The following is a 17,555-nucleotide window of genomic DNA, read 5'->3' as shown; positions in this document are numbered from 1 at the left end:
TTGGAGATGATATGCGCGCTGTAAAGCCGGAGATGATATGCGCGCTGTAAAGCCGGAGATGATATGCCCGCTGTAAAGCCGGAGATGATATGCCCGCTGTAATGTCGGCGATATGCCCGCTGTAAAGCCGGAGATGATATGCCCGCTGTAAAGCCGGAGATGATATGCCCGCTGTAAAGCCGGAGATGATATGCCCGCTGTAATGTCGGCGATATGCCCGCTGTAAAGTCGGAGATGATATGCGCGCTGTAAAGCCGGAGATGATATGCCCGCTGTAAAGCCGGAGATGATATGCCCGCTGTAATGTCTGAGATATGCCCGCTGTAAAGCCGGAGATGATATGCCCGCTGTAAAGCCGGAGATGATATGCCCGCTGTAAAGCCGGAGATGATATGCCCGCTGTAAAGCCGGAGATGATATGCCCGCTGTAAAGCCGGAGATGATATGCCCGCTGTAATGTCGGCGATATGCCCGCTGTAAAGTCGGAGATGATATGCGTGCTGTAAAGTTGGAGATGATATGCGTGCTGTAAAGTCGGAGATGATATGCCCGCTGTAAAGTCGGAGATGATATGCCCGCTGTAAAGTCGGAGATGATATGCGCGCTGTAAAGTCGGAGATGATATGCGTGCTGTAAAGTCGGAGATGATATGCCCGCTGTAAAGTCGGAGATGATATGCGTGCTGTAAAGTCGGAGATGATATGCGTGCTGTAAAAACGGAGATGATATGCCCGCTGTAAAGTCGGAGATGATATGCCCGCTGTAAAGTCGGAGATGATATGCCCGCTGTAAAGTCGGAGATGATATGCCCGCTGTAAAGTCGGAGATGATATGCCCGCTGTAAAGTCGGAGATGATATGCCCGCTGTAAAGCCGGAGATGATATGCCCGCTGTAAAGCCGGAGATATGCTCGCTGTAAAGCCGGAGATATGCGCGCTGTAAAGCCGGAGATATGCGCGCTGTAAAGCCGGAGATATGCCCGCTGTAAAGCCGGAGATATGCCCGCTGTAAAGCCGGAGATATGCCCGCTGTAAAGCCGGAGATATGCCCGCTGTAAAGCCGGAGATATGCCTGCTGTAAAGCCGGAGATATGCCCGCTGTAAAGCTGGAGATATGCCCGCTGTAAAGCCGGAGATATGCGCGCTGTAAAGCCGGAGATATGCGCGCTGTAAAGCCGGAGATATGCGCGCTGTAAAGCCGGAGATATGCGCGCTGTAAAGCCGGAGATATGCCCGCTGTAAAGCCGGAGATATGCCCGCTGTAAAGCCGGAGATATGCCCGCTGTAAAGCCGGAGATATGCGTGCTGTAAAGCCGGAGATATGCGGCTTAACACCGCTTTACACCGCTTTTACAGTGTAAAGCCGGAGATATGCCCGCTGTAAAGCCGGAGATATGCCCGCTGTAAAGCCGGAGATATACCCGCTGTAAAGCCGGAGATATGCGCGCTGTAAAGCCGGAGATATGCGCGCTGTAAAGCCGGAGATATGCGCGCTGTAAAGCCGGAGATATGCGCGCTGTAAAGCCGGAGATATGCGCGCTGTAAAGCCGGAGATATGCGCGCTGTAAAGCCGGAGATATGCGCGCTGTAAAGCCGGAGATATGCGGCTTAACACCGCTTTTACAGTGTAAAGCCGGAGATATGCCCGCTGTAAAGCTGGAGATATGCCCGCTGTAAAGCCGGAGATATGCCCGCTGTAAAGCCGGAGATGATATGCCCGCTGTAAAGCCGGAGATATGCGTGCTGTAAAGCCGGAGATATGCGCGCTGTAAAGCCGGAGATATGCGGCTTAACACCGCTTTTACAGTGTAAAGCCGGAGATATGCCCGCTGTAAAGCTGGAGATATGCCCGCTGTAAAGCCGGAGATATGCCCGCTGTAAAGTCGGAGATGATATGCGCGCTGTAAAGTCGGCGATATGCCGCCGGAGCTGCGCGGTGTTAAGCCGCCGGAGTTGCTCGGTTGTAAACTCACAATTCAGGTTTTTCTCGCAATTACAATTCTTACTACTTTTCTAACAATCTATGTGAATTTCTGTGGAAAAAAACTTTTTTTTTTCAGATTTGCGAGTTTGTATCTCACAATCCAGACTTTATGAATAGCAATTGCTATGAGTTTATATCACAATTATGTGAACTCGCAACTCCTGAGAGTCATAATAGTGAGAAAAGTCACAATTACCTTTTTTTATTCTGTATCGTAAAAAGGCTTCCATAGTCATAATGTATGATGAAGAGCTCAAAATCCTTGTCTTTTATTCCCATCTTAGTAACATTTTAAATGTCCAGAAAAAAAGTGTGGGAATATATATATTTTTATTTTTCAAATATTAATTTGTTGATTATTTTCAATTAATGTGGTAAAATTTCCTCTAAATACTGTAAAAACATGTACACAAACTTTTTCCGCATCTTTCCCAACATTCTTTTCTAAATGATTTGCAAATTAAAGGATATATAAATAATTAATATACACATGGATGTACTGGTGGCTATGCTATAAAAAACAAAGGATTAAACCGGAAGCACAAACTATTTTTAATGTGCAATGTTGAACATGACGTGTATAATTTACAATTCCTTTAGACTTAAACTAAGTTAGATTTTGATTTTCACAGGAGCATGAAAAGCGGTGTTGGAGTGTCGATTTCAACCTCATGGACCCCAAACTCTTGGCATCAGGATCGGATGACGCGAAAGGTAAGTTATTTGATTTGGGATTCTCAGAGATATTCTCCCATAAATATTAATGAATGCACTCTCTTTATCCTAGTCAAGTTGTGGTCCACCAACCTGGACAATTCAGTAGCCAGCATTGAAGCAAAGGCCAATGTATGCTGTGTCAAGTTCAGTCCAACCTCTCGATATCACCTTGCCTTTGGTTGTGCAGGTACATAATTTATTTCAGTTGATCTATTAATAATGTTACTTCCTCGCAAAACTTTTCGGCTCATTTTACATCCTTTCCCAGACCACTGTGTGCACTACTATGACCTGAGGAACACTAAGCAGCCCATCATGGTTTTCAAAGGCCACAGGAAAGCGGTGTCCTATGCCAAGTTCGTCAATGGAGAAGAAATCGTGTCTGCGTATGTATACTCGGAAAACTGATTTTTATTATCAATAGGAAATGCATGTGGTGTAATTGTAACTGCTTATAATGTACACTGCAAAAAATGCTCTTCTTACTTAGTTATTTTGTCTTGTTTCTAGTCTAAATATCTAACAATTCTTAAATCAAGATGCATTTACTAGATCAGTAAAACGACATGAGAGATGTTTTGTTGAAAATAAAATCAATATAAAGGAGTTTTTGCATAAAATTATCTGCCAATGGGGATAATAACAAACAGAAATAGAATTTTTTTTCTCACCCCTTTGGCAGATAATGTTGCCTGTTTTAAGCAATAACTCACTCAATTTTGATATTTTCCCCCAGAAAACAAGAAAAAAATACCTTGTAATTTTACTTATCTAGTAAATGCATCCTGATTTAAGAATATTTACATATTTGGACTGGAAACAAGAAAAAAAGACTAAATAAGAAGAGCATTTTTTGCAGTGTATCATGATACTTAAACAAAACATCAGCTATTGAAACATTTTCGGCTTATAGTGTTACAAAAATATGTTATAAATTAGGGCTGGGTATTGCCACATTTTACAATTCGATTCTGATTAAATACAAAACATGGCAAATTGTCTTAAGGAAAACAAATCTGCGCCGAGTCGAAGTACTCTCAGAAGTGCTATTCCGCCACACATTATAGTTTCATCCGCTTAGAAAAGCGCCGTTTTATATTATATCACCATACTTGATCGTTCAGCTATTGCTATAACTGTATTTAAATAGAGGAACACGTGGAGGTGTTTGGTGGCTTCTAGCTTGATCTCTGTTTGGTACCATAGTGAATGAACCGGGCTGTGGGCTAAGCTAAATGCCATCAGATCATCACCGCACGTCAGAGAGATTTAGGGTGTACTCACACTAGGCACGGTTGCCATGAACCGGGCCCGAGTACGATTGTCCCCACTCCCCCGCTGGCCTGCACTCACATAGGAGGGTTTCAGCATTCGTGCCGGGGCACGCTTACGTCATTATGGTGCGGCGGTTTCGGGATAAACAGGAAGAGCGGCGCTCTCTGAACACGATGAAGTCCATCGCTCTGTTTTCTTTGTGGATAACTTTGTGTCGTTTGGTCCACAGCCCTCTCACAGCCTGTTGTTAAACAGATGTGTCGCCTTAGTGGCGCGAAAATGTTCACGTAATCGTGCTGCTCGCATTATGATGTTTGCAAGGTACCAGCTGAAGTGCAGCAAGGACTTTGCAGCTTTGATTACGGACTCCAGCACGGTTAGCGCTCACACTGCATGCGAACCGCGCCCGAGTCCAACTGATCCGTGCTCTGGCCCACCTCTTACAAGCGGGCCAGGGCCGGCTAATCGAGCCGTGCCCGGGCACGGTTTGGAGCACTCACACTAGTCAAACAAACCGCGCTTTGGTAGTCAAACGCACTCGGGCACGGTTCAAACTGGCTAGTGTGAGTACACCCTAAGAGCACACACTGAGACGAGAAGTGTGTCAACTCGGCTTAGTTAAGGGAATAACAGCGGTGGAGTATCCCTTTAAGAATCAATATCAGTTCATAAAAATGAGAATCGATTAAAATCTTTTATACCAAGCCCTATTATAAATCTTTAAATTAACTACACTGCAAAAAATGCTTTTCTTACTTAGTATTTTTGTCTTGTTTCTAGTCTAAATATCAAACAATTCTTACATTAAGAAACATTTACCAGATAACTAAAAATTATTATCTTGTCTTAGGAAAAAAACAACTCCATATTAAGAGAGTTTTTGACTAAAATAAGCAAAATAATCTGCCAGTGGAGTAAGAAAAATAATCTTTTATGTTTGAATTAAGATTATTTTGTTTACCTCATTGGCAGATTATTTTAAGCAAAAACTCTTAATTTTTAGTATTTTCCCCCAAAACAAATCAATTACATTTGCTTGTCTATTAAATACTTCTTGTTTTAAGAATTTTTGGATGTTTGGACTAGAAACAAGACAAAGATACTAAGTAAGAAGAGCATTTTTTTGCAGCGTAGATCCATGATCCAACTGTACCATGATATCTGAACTGTTGCACCACTAACTGCAAAGCACTTTTGAGTTAAAAATCTAAAATTGAAGGTAAATTGTGTCATCCACAGCTCGACGGACAGCCAGCTGAAACTCTGGAACGTGAACAAGCCTCATTGTTTGCGCTCCTTCAAAGGCCACATCAACGAGAAAAACTTTGTGGGTCTGGCATCAAATGGAGACTATGTAGCATGTGGTGAGTGGCCTATAAAGGAAAATAAGGTTTACTTTTGGCTAGGGGTGTAACGATACATCATTAATCGATATATTGTGATATAAAAATGCGACGATATGCGTCGTCGATCTAAATGATATGATTCTCGATATAGATTTATTTTATCTAAAGCTCAACTTACTGTATTGATAAAGTATAATTCACTCAAAAATGTGAACTCCGTCATCATGTGCTCACTCTCAAGTCATTTTGTTTAACTTTCAAACAAATGAAGATATGCTTTATGAATCCTGAGAGATTTCTGTTCCTTTCGTTTAAAGTCCATTATTGTAAAACTTAAAAGATCCAAAAAATGTAATAAAGGCATTGTATTTTTTTTAAACGTTTTTAAGAAGCATTTACTAGATATTTATTATTCTCACAGCAAAACATGTCTCAGTTCAGTCAACTGTTGGAGTTACAACATATACTTCAAGATATTAGTTTATTTCTAGTCTGAGGGACTGTCACTCATGTCGGAAAGTGAGTAACTATAGTAACTTGTGGGATCGGCGCTGATTTGAGACGCGAACGATTCAGTCCAATTTGGTGAACTGGTTCGACCGGATCACTAAAAAGATCCGGTTAAAAAGAACGATTCGTTCGCGAACCGGACATCCAGCGGCTATTGTTTAGGGTTCTTGCCACCACGAGACAAATCGGCATTGCAAATTGAAAATAAAGCTCGACATGAATTGCCTTCTTGTGACTGAAAGTACTGCCAAACAACACATTTTCTGTTCACAAGTTCCATTTTCACTCTCTCACAGCCGACTGCATTCGAACGGTCCACCTAGTAAACACGTTCCCATAATCAACCACGGCATCATGTTCGGCCAGTATCGCGTAGTGCAAGCAGGTTCGGTGGAAAAAAATTCTAAGGTTCGGCAGAAACCGAACCCAGTCAAAAAGCCCAATATTCGGCCGAATCCGAACCCGAATCCTGGATTCGGTGCATCCCTACTTCAAACACAACTACAGCTACTGCTGGGATTAACGTTAGCCTGGACTTTTTAAATATAACTCTGATTGTATTTGTCTGACAGAAGAATGTCATAAACACCTATAATGACTTGAGGGTGAGTAAATCAGAGGCTTGGGTTCATTTTTGGGTGAACTAACCCTTTCAGCATCATCTTCAACATTTAGCAGCAATAGATAAAGGCTTAAAGCAGTCTGGAACTGTTCTTCTTCGCGGAAGCTTTGCGTAAGAGCTAATAAAATATTTAATCTCAAGACAATATTTTGTGTCTAATAATTATTTATTTGCGACTAGTAGCCGTGTAATAAGCGGGATAATGTCCACCCAGCCGGTTGTTATCTCAGAATAAACCCCTTCAGAGTGACGCTCCGCTTCGCCTCGGGGTCCTGATCACTCTGGAGGGGTTTATTCTGAGATAACGACTGGCTGGGTGGACATTAGCCCTTACTTATTATTGTTATGGTCTTGTTTTGAGAAAAAAAATAACTAAAAATGAATTGAGTTTTTTCTGAAAATAAGCTAAATAATTTTCCAATGGGGTAAGCTAAATATTCTCAATTCAAACAAGAAACAATATATTCTATTTTAATGAATTTTATTTTAGATATTTGGACTGGAAACCAGACTAAAATACTAAGTAAGAAACGCATTTTTTGCAGTGTAGTATTTTTGTCTTGTTTCCCGTATAAATAGCTTAGAAATTCAAGACAAATATCATTTACATTTATGCTTTTAGCAGACTCTTTTATCCAAAGCGATCTGTCATGAAGAGGCACAGTAAGGCAAAAAGTGCCCCAAATACAAAGATTTGGATATTACTCAAGAGTAGCAAAAAACTGAAAAGAGAGGGAAAAGAGAAAAAAGTAGAGGAGGACTTAATATTATCATCATTTTTATGATGATAATAAGGGCTTTTGAATGAAGCGAGTGATTCTGTCGTGTGTATGGGATAATACGCACATATATAAACAAGTAAAATGATATGAGATATAAGCAATCTAAATGAAAGTTTTTGCTTAAACAGCATTTTCTTGCAATGGGGTATAAATAATCATAGAAATAAGATTTCAAACAGAATCTAGATTCGTTCTTACCCCATTGGCAGATAATTTCCCCCTGAAAACAATGACTATATTGTTTTACTAGTTTTAGTTTAGTTTATTTGTCTTGATTTTTAAGTATTTTTAAGATATTTGGACTGGAAACAAGATGAAGTCGAGACAAAGATCAAAATACTAAATGAGAAGTATTTTTTGCTGTGTGTCGTTACACTCCTACTTTTGACACAATAACAGTTTGAGTACACCGTAATAAATGTCTATGTGGTGTTAAAACCCTCAATGATGCCATCGCTTCATACCCCACAGGAAGTGAAAACAACTCGCTGTACTTGTACTACAAGGGGCTGTCCAAGACGCTGCTGACTTTTAAGTTTGACACTGTGAAGAGTGTCCTGGACAAGGACAAGAAGGAGGACGACACCAATGAGTTTGTCAGTGCGGTTTGCTGGCGAGCTCTACCTGACGGGGTATGGGTCGCCTTATCTCACTCACATTAGGACATGATAAATCTCTCTTCTAGAGCCTACAGCGGGACATGGCCTGGTCGGGTCACAGGGCACATGGGGTGTGCTGACATTATGGAGTATAACACACACACACACACACACACACACACACACACACACACACACACACACACACACACACACACATGTTGGTCTATGTGGTTTACAGGGACTCTCCATAGGCGTAAAATACAAACCGTATTTTCTATCCCCTTACACTGCCCCTGCCCCTAAACCTACCCATCACAGGAAACATTCTGCGTTTTTACTTTCTCAAAAAAACATCATTTAGTATGTTTTTAAAGCTATTTGAATTATGAGGACATTTGATATGTCCTCATAAACCACATTTATAGTGTAATACCAGTGTAATACCCATGTAGTTATACAAATTTGTGTCCTCATAAACCACATAAACAGGCTCACACACACACACACACACACACACACACACACACAGCCCCCGCCCCTAAACCTACCCATCACATACACACACACACACAGCCCCGCCCCTAAACCTACCCATCACACACACACACACACACACACACACACTGCCCCTAAACCTACCCATCACACACACACACACACACACACAGCCCCGCCCCTAAACCTACCCATCACATACACACACACAGCCCCCGCCCCTAAACCTACCCATGACATACACACACACACTGCCCCTAAACCTACCCATCACACACACACACACACTGCCCCTAAACCTACCCATCACACACACACACACACACACACACACAGCCCCCGCCCCTAAACCTACCCATCACACACACACACACAGCCCCCGCCCCTAAACCTACCCATCACATACACACACACACAGCCCCCGCCCCTAAACCTACCCATCACATACACACACACACACACACACAGCCCCCGCCCCTAAACCTACCCATGACATACACACACACACAGCCCCCGCCCTTAAACCTACCCATCACACACACACACACACACACACAGCCCCTGCCCCTAAACCTACCCATCACACACACACACACACACACACACAGCCCCCGCCCCTAAACCTACCCATCACACACACACACACACACACACACACACACACAGCCCCTGCCCCTAAACCTACCCATCACACACACACACACACACGCACACACACACACACACACTGCCCCTAAATCTACCCATCACACACACACACACACACACACACAGCCCCCGCCCCTAAACCTACCCATGACATACACACACACACACACAGCCCCCGCCCTTAAACCTACCCATCACACACACACACACACACACACAGCCCCTGCCCCTAAACCTACCCATCACACACACACACACACACACACACAGCCACTGCCCCTAAACCTACCCATCACACACACACACGCACACACACACACACACACACTGCCCCTAAATCTACACATCACACACACACACACACACACACACACACACACACAGCCCCTAAACCTTCCCATCACAGGAAACATTTTGCATTTTTACTTTCTTAAAAAACAAAAACCGCATTCTGTATGATTTATAAGCCTTTGGGTAATGTCCTCATATTTCACTCTCCTTGTAATACCTGTGTCATTATAAACATTTGTGTCCTGATATTTTGACAAAAGCAAACACGCACACACAACCCCACTCAGTGCACGCATACACTGTGATGTAGTCTCATAGATTAGACTAGTGTGCACACTTTCACTGCGTGTTAGTCTATATTTATATAATTTAATATGGCTAATAAGTACCACACAAAGAGGGCAGCTTTTCATTTTGTGATATTGATTTTATAAAAGTTCATTCATACACTTTAGACTCCATATTGTCTGTTTTTGCTCTTTTTTTGCCAACGAAAATAGTTCAAAACAAAGCCACAGCTGTAATTGCATCTCTAAGCAACACATGGCGGGGTTTCATTTGCTGAATGAATTTTGAATGAATCAGTTGAATTAATTATTCAGTGACTAAGATGGATTAGGAGAGTCAAATGCTTTATTCCTGAATGAATCAGTTGTTTGGTTGAATCAATGATTCAATGACTAAAATAGATTAATAGAGTCAAATGCTTTGTTCCTGAATGAATCAGCCGTCTGAATTAATCAGTTGAATCAATGATTCAAGGACTAAGATTAAGACAGTTGAATGCTTCATTCCTGAATGAATCAGCTTTTTTAACGAATCAGTTGAAATTAATTATTCAATGACTAAGATGGATTAGGAGAGTCAAATGCTTTATTCCTGAATGAATCAGCCGTTTGAATGAATCAGTTGAATCAATGATTCAATGACTAAGATTAAGACAGTTGAATGCTTCATTCCTGAATGAATCAGCTTTTTTAACGAATCAGTTGAATTAATTATTCAATGACTAAAATAGTTTGAGGCAAATGCTTTGTACCTTAATGATTCAGCCATTTTAATTAATCAGTTGAATCAACGATTCAGTAACTAAAATAGATTAGGAGAGTCAAATGCTTAGTTCCTGAATGAATCAGCCATTTGAACGAATCAGTTGAATCCAAAAAAAGATTTTTTTGTGCTTTTGTAATTATAATTAAGGACCCACGTTATATTAGGTGACCTTACCTACTATTTGCTCACATTTAAATGGTAACACTTTATTTTAAGGTTCAATTATCGCTATTAACTAGTTGCTTATTAGCATGCATATGACTGATTCTATAATTGTACTTATTTTATTGATGTAAGTACATAGTTAAGGCCACCTAATATAAAGTGGGACCATAATTAGTTTTTTCTTTTAATTAAGTATTTCTATTTAGCTTTATCTTCGTTTTAATTTTAGCTATCGTAGTACTTAATTTTAAACTTGTGTCAGTACATTCACTGACACATCCCCAGTTTATTTGGTCTGCCCGCAATAGACATAAAACTGCAATTTCTATTTTAACCTATTGTCTTATTTGAATAGCACTATGGCATTAGAATTAAAAGTGTACAGTAATTGTGGTTCCCCAAAGAAGTAACATGCACGCCGTTTGTATTAAGCCTAACTAGCTCAGACAAATGTTAGAAAAAGCAGAACGTGGATTCATGTTTTGCCTGATTTATCAGCTGAAATGTAAACATTACGTCTGCTTCCCTTGTGTATTACACATCTTTTATACTTGACATTTTCACAGAGAAAAAAAGCAGTAATAATTGTGTGCGAAACCAATGTGCTGACCAGACTGAATTTCTGCTTAGTGTCTTGGTCTTAATTAATTGCCTTTCTCAACCACACATAAATTATGTAGAAGTAAAATGTCAAGGCCTTTTTGTGGACGTATAACGATAATGAAACACTAAGACATGACCAGGGCGGTTTATGCCAAACGTCCTAAATGCGTTCTGTCAGACCACCTTATAGCAGCTCATAATAATTCGTAACACTTTACAATAAGGTTGTATTAGTGAACATTAGTTAATGCGTTAGTTCATAAAAATCCAGCTGTTCGTGGTTTGTTGATGTTCGTTCACAGTGCATTAAAGGGTCCTGAAACCCCCCTGCTGCAGCGGTGTTTTTTCACACCTTCGATTTGAAAAAGCTTGTTAAAAGGGGAGTGGTCGACTGTGAAAAGGTGGGATGGTATTGTGTGGAAAGAGGGAATGTTTGCATAAATAGGGGAGTGTCATATAGGTGCATTAAGATTAGCGATACCAACAGCAGCAGTTACAGCGGTTCTGAGACATGTTCTTGGTTCACGTTGGCATAGTTTACCACAGAGAGATTAAATGAGGGATGAGTACAGCGAATGAGAGAGCTATGAGTGGCGTGCAGCAGAGATCGCAAATCATTCAGCTCTTCAAAGTTCAAACCAGCATAATTCAGTGAGAAATGAAAATAAATGTTATTCTGCATGACGAAATATTTTGCAAACGTGATAAAACTATATTTGTACAAATATGCACGCTGTTTGGCAAGATGAACAACGCGCCGACGTGATAAGAGAACGTGAACCACCCAACATGCGATGCGATAGAGATGTGTAATTCTAGATTGGGGTAAAAGCGAAGGGGTTTGAGGCTAGTCTCGACCGCGCATCTGAAGCAGAGCGACGCGCGCTGGGGTGCCGTGACGATCCGCGCTGTCTATCACTCGGCAGCTAAATCTATATTTGTCCAAATATGCACACTGTTTCACTAAGAGCCCGAACACATGCGGTTTAGTGCATGGCTGTGACCACAAATAAAACGGAGAGGATGTGGCTTTTGTTCATTAGCCTACAGATTACAGATTGGTTATTTTGCACTCCTGACATAGATAGTCAACGCTTGGAGGTTCGGCGTGCGATTCCTCAGGTGAATTTTACTTTACCGAGCCTTTGTAGCAAAGGCTTCCACAGACGGCGCTGGTTACAGCTCGCTCGGCGCCCTTTACGTTATTTCGTATCAGCACAACGCCTAGCTTTCCTCCATGACTTTTCCGCACGCTGCTTCCAAAACTTCCCCACCATATCTCTACAATAATGATGGAAGACGAGCCTGACAGAAGTGACTGTCTCATGCATATTAACTAAATTATCTTGTATGCATACTACAGCGCAGGGATTGGACTGAATGAGCTTTATGTCATGAATATATATCGAGAATCGGTCGGAGCGGTCGACGTCAGCATGTGCCCAGCAGCCCATACTTGGGCCGAAAAGGCCGCGCCGACGTCAGCATTTGTGACGTTGCTCCGACTAAACTTTTCAAACCGGAAGACAGAAATCGCTCTGAAAAATGCAAAAATAACTATTTTCACATATGAATACCATTAATGAGTACCCTTAGTGTTTTCAATGATGTGCAGCCTATACATATCTGTTTTGGGGTTTCATGACCCTTTAACTAATGTTTTTAATAATGCATTTGTAAATGTTGAAATTAACATCAGCAAAGATTAATCAATAGTTTATAAGTGCAGTTCATTAGTAGTTCTTGTTAACTAATGATCATTATTGTAAAGTGTTACCTAATAATTTTCTTAATAATCTTGAGTTCATAATTTCATTAACACAAGAATTTGCACAATCTTGTTTTTTTTGTTTTTTAAAGAAAGATGATTAACTTGTAAAACAAAAGGATAAATAACTTTTACACCTTTAAACTACTACTATTAGTGAGTGTGTGAGATAAAAAATACATCACGACACACCCCTGCTAAAAGTGTAGGGCTTTGTGAATTTACTTCTTTTTATATATATATATATATATATATTATATAAAAGAAAGATAAATAACTTTTACACCTTTATAGCACCACTATCATCACCACACCATAATGTAAAAATTATTACATTATGAGCTCATGATTGTATTACATTTTGATAATTATTACATTATGAACATTTTATTACAAGATTAATATAATACTTATTACCTTTTTTATTTAAATCTGATTTCGCAGGTAGTTTAAGACTTGCTTTATTTATTTATTTTAAATACTGTAAATGAATGAATATTTATATTTTAAAAGCTATTACAGTAATGAAAATGACATGTTTTTGGTGAATTTAAAATAATACATTTCTCATTGTAAAACTTATTATTATAGAAGGAGCTCAAGATTTTCTTACATTTTGAGAATTATTATGTAATGAACAATATATCACAATAATAAGGTAATGCTTAATACATTTGTTATTTAAATTTGATTTCACAGGTAGTTTAAGACTTGCTTTATATTTAAAAAACAAATACTGTTAATTAATATTCATATCTTAAAAGCTATTACAATAATGAATGACATGTTTTTGCAGAGTTTATAATATAATAGATGTCCCATTGTAAAGCTTATTACAGTAGGACCTCAAGATTTTATTACATTTTGAGAATTATTACATTATGAACATTTTATTACAACAATAATGCAATGCACTGCAAAAAATGCTCTTCTTATTTATTTATTTTTCTTGTTTCTAGTCCAAATATCTAAATATCCTTAAATCAAGATGCATTTACTATATAAGTTAAACGATTTAAGATATTTTTTCTTGTTTTCTGGAGAAAAAATATCTAAATGAAGTGAGTTTTTGCTTTAAACAAGAGAAATGATCTGCCAATGGGGTGAGAAAAATAATCTTATTTCTATTTGGAAACAAGATTTCAGTCCGAAAGGTTATTTTTCTCACCCCATTGGCAGATCATTTTGCCTGTTTTAGGCAAAAACATTTTGATTTAACTTTCAACAAAACAAGAAAAAAATATCTTGTCGTTTTACTTGTATAGTAAATGCATCTTGATTTAAGAATTTGTCGATATTTAGACTGGAAACAAGACAAAATGACTGAGTGAGAAGAGCATTTTCTGCAGTGTACGTATTAGGGCTGTACTAGAATAATCGAATATTCGTTCGGTGAGGTGGCATTCGATTTTCAGTTTTGAGATTCGAATATTCGTTTTTTGTTTTTTACACGTACTTCCGTCGCGGACTCATTCTCAATCATGCTTGAACCACCCGTTGGCGAACGTAGTGATTTATTTCATCTCATACTGAATAGTTACAAAATGCCCAAGACCTCCGCTGTTTGGGAGATCTTTAAATTAAGTGAGGATGACAAGACAAAGGTAATGTGTCAAATATGCGATTTGAAACTGGCCTACCACATCAGCACCACAAGTTTGAAAAATCACAAGTAAGTAGCATGCGCCAAAAAAAAAAAAAAAACCTGCTTTTATGCGCTTAATTTGCAATGATAAATAGGCTAATTGCAAATACGACATTATTTAAAAACATACAGCAGCACAGGCTAAGAATAATTTGTTTATAGGTACATCCACAGGCATCGCAGCCATCAACATGCTCAACAAAACCCAAACCTTCACAGCAGATCCGAAAACCGTTAACAGAGAAAAGACCGAGAGAGATAACAGATGCCATAGTAGAGTTTGTCGCTATGGATATGAGGCCCGTTAATGTAGTTGAAGGCGAAGGCTTCAGAAAATTAATGAAGATAATGGAGCCAGACTACACTACACCGTGTCTTGTATCACTTGTGCACTGTCCGTTTTCGGAGCGTAAACCTGCCCGTGTAATGCGTACCGGAAACTGTTCTATTTAAAAGATTATTAATTAAATGTTTATTAATATTTAAAGAATGGTTGCCACCTGATCATATTGCACCAAATGCACTCCACTGGGTCTGCTGCAACACATTTACGATGCCGAAGAGTGAAACGTGAAGTCGTGAAAGATGATACAAATGCAAACCGACACTATTATTATATATTTAGCCCCACCCACCGAAGCTTCGAATATTCGATATTGATTGCCACCTAAGCTTCGAAGCTCAAAAAATGGCATTCGAAACAGCCCTAGTACGTATTAGATTATGTGCCGGTTTTATATTTATGTACAGTTACCGTCAAATTGAGTTGTTACACCCCTCACGCACGCACACACACACACACACACACACACACACACACACACACACACACACACACACACACACACACACACACACAAAACTATAACATGTTTACACCACTCTGTCAGTCAATCATTTTCTCTGTTTTGATTCTCAGGAGTCAAATGTGTTAATTGCAGCCAACAGTCAAGGAACAATCAAGGTGAGCTGTACTGCAAAACAATCTACATAAAGGCTATTTACTGCCGAGAGCTCTGCAGGAGCATCTGTAGTCATATTCGCTTTATATAATAAATATTTAATAACTAAACTAAATTGATGCCAAGCATAAACTGTGTCCTACATGTGTTTTTCTGAAGGTACTCGAGCTGGTCTGAAGGTCCTCTTGAATCATTCATCGGAGTCCACTAAAGACCTGTTGCTTCACTAGCGGGTCGATGAACGGAGGCGAAAGCGGAGCAAACGTTTTCAAGGACGCAACCAGCAGATCTGGTTTTTATCAGCATTATATTTGTAAAAGACTCGATCATTCTGCATCGTCATACTGTCGCTGTATGTGAAATGTTGAGGCCAGCGCGGATGCCTTTTTGAATAAATTGTTAAATAAAGGTTATTGCTGGATAACCGAACGTCTTTAAATGTGGAGAGGGACGAAACATTCTCGTTTTAAACCTTTTCTAGAGGTAATTCAAGCCAGAAGTAGAGCTACGAGACATTTTAAGGCCAAAGCACAAGACCATAACACAATGAAATGCTTTTTGTTTTATAAATTAGCTTTTTTGATTCATTTACTTTTGATAAACCGTGTCTGTTTATCCGTAAGATGCGAGTAAAGCTTTGGCATATTCCGATGGTCTCCCCAAATGAAAGTACAGGTCCTTCTTTAGCTTTTCTGTTGGTTTGTGATGTCTATATCGAGGGTGTTTTTAGGTATACATTATATACTCTTAATTTGGTATTTACCACAGTTTGAAATGATGAAATTATCGTAAAGTCCCAGGAAGTCCTATACTCCTCATGCATGAGATTCTTCTGTTTTCAAGTCTTTTTATTTTTTAATTTTCCCACATGGTCACAAATGATCAAACATGGACTAAATTATAACTCGTCATGGCTTAATGACACTATGTATACTTCATTGGGATTATTTAACATCACCCATAACATTGCTGCTCTTTCATCTTCTTGTACAAGTGTTATTTATTTTAATAATTTATAGAAATTGTGTGAACATTGGACCCATAATAGCCTTTAGGTTTCAAGCTTTATTCGTAAGTCCTCTGTTGCATCTCAGTAATTCTGTTTATTTACTCATTTTAACATTCATTTGAATGAATAAATGATTTTTTTTCTCCCTTTGGTTATATACTGTGTTTGTCTTTGCATTTCTGCATCAGAATGTATTATTAGACTGTAATATTTAGAGTGTGTATTTCATACACTTTCAGACAGAATTTCATCAGGGTAATTTTACTCTCGCCGCTGTATTATATTGTACAGTAGTTTCCTGGCTATGATTAGAAGATAACTGCGTTTGCGTTTATGGGTTTGCCTATGCGATACATTTTATATCCCTGTCATGTCTCAATATTAGTCAAACATATGTAAAGATACTTCATACTAGAAAATCATAATAGTTCGTTTTCTTTCATCGCAATATCACAATTAATTGGGCGTACATTGACGCTGTTTATTCTTCTAACATTGAAAAACAAAAACTGAAAATATTCTCTGCGTTCCTTCTTGAGACCATCCCAAAAGTGAAATGTTTTAAAGTCAAGATGTCTTTTTGGGAGTGTGTAGTTTTAATTGATTAGTTTTTCATGTTACATCACTTTCCATCCTCTAAGGATTGTTAAATTCATTCAACTATGAAAAGCCAGATCCTTAGTTTAACCAAATGAAGTGTTTTTTTGGTAGCAAAGCAACAGCACAACTATCAGGAAGTTTTAGTATATTATAAATTCTGTGATGTTTTGCGGTCTTAGCTAGTTTGTCTCATTTTAAAACATTCAGCCTGTTAGATAAAGTCATCAAAATATTAAAAGGTGTTTAGAAAATGTCAAAACTAATTTTTAGTTTTTGCGCTCATGTAACTCTCAGTCATGACATACAACTTTACCATCCTTGTTGGTTTTTTGTTTGATTTAAACCTGAATTTAATCTTGATTTGAGTACGGTATTTAATTTGACAGAAATACTGCCTTAAATGGATAGTTCACCCAAAAATGAAAATGACCCCATGATTTACTCTCCCTCAGCTCATCCTAGGTGTGTATGACATTCTT

At 39.1% G+C, this 17,555-nt stretch overlaps 1 protein-coding gene across 1 annotated transcript in view; it reads left to right on the top strand.

Moving 5' to 3' along the window:
• Window positions 1–16,622, top strand: part of cop1 (COP1 E3 ubiquitin ligase) — a 38,759-nt gene extending 22,137 nt beyond the window's left edge. Inside the window, exons 14-20 of the mRNA XM_067453474.1 lie at window positions 2,616–2,697; window positions 2,771–2,887; window positions 2,969–3,086; window positions 5,215–5,339; window positions 7,707–7,867; window positions 15,425–15,469; window positions 15,627–16,622. Coding sequence (XP_067309575.1) covers window positions 2,616–2,697; window positions 2,771–2,887; window positions 2,969–3,086; window positions 5,215–5,339; window positions 7,707–7,867; window positions 15,425–15,469; window positions 15,627–15,644 — 666 coding nt within the window. The 3' untranslated portion in view covers window positions 15,645–16,622. The remainder of the gene's footprint in view (window positions 1–2,615; window positions 2,698–2,770; window positions 2,888–2,968; window positions 3,087–5,214; window positions 5,340–7,706; window positions 7,868–15,424; window positions 15,470–15,626) is intronic.
• Window positions 16,623–17,555: the final 933 nt, after the last annotated feature.

This window comes from Pseudorasbora parva, chromosome 9, assembly GCF_024679245.1.
Source record: "Pseudorasbora parva isolate DD20220531a chromosome 9, ASM2467924v1, whole genome shotgun sequence".
NCBI classification, from domain to species: Eukaryota; Metazoa; Chordata; class Actinopteri; order Cypriniformes; family Gobionidae; genus Pseudorasbora; species Pseudorasbora parva.
The sequence above is the reverse complement of the archived record's forward strand: the minus strand, read 5'-3'. Positions and strand labels throughout refer to the sequence as shown.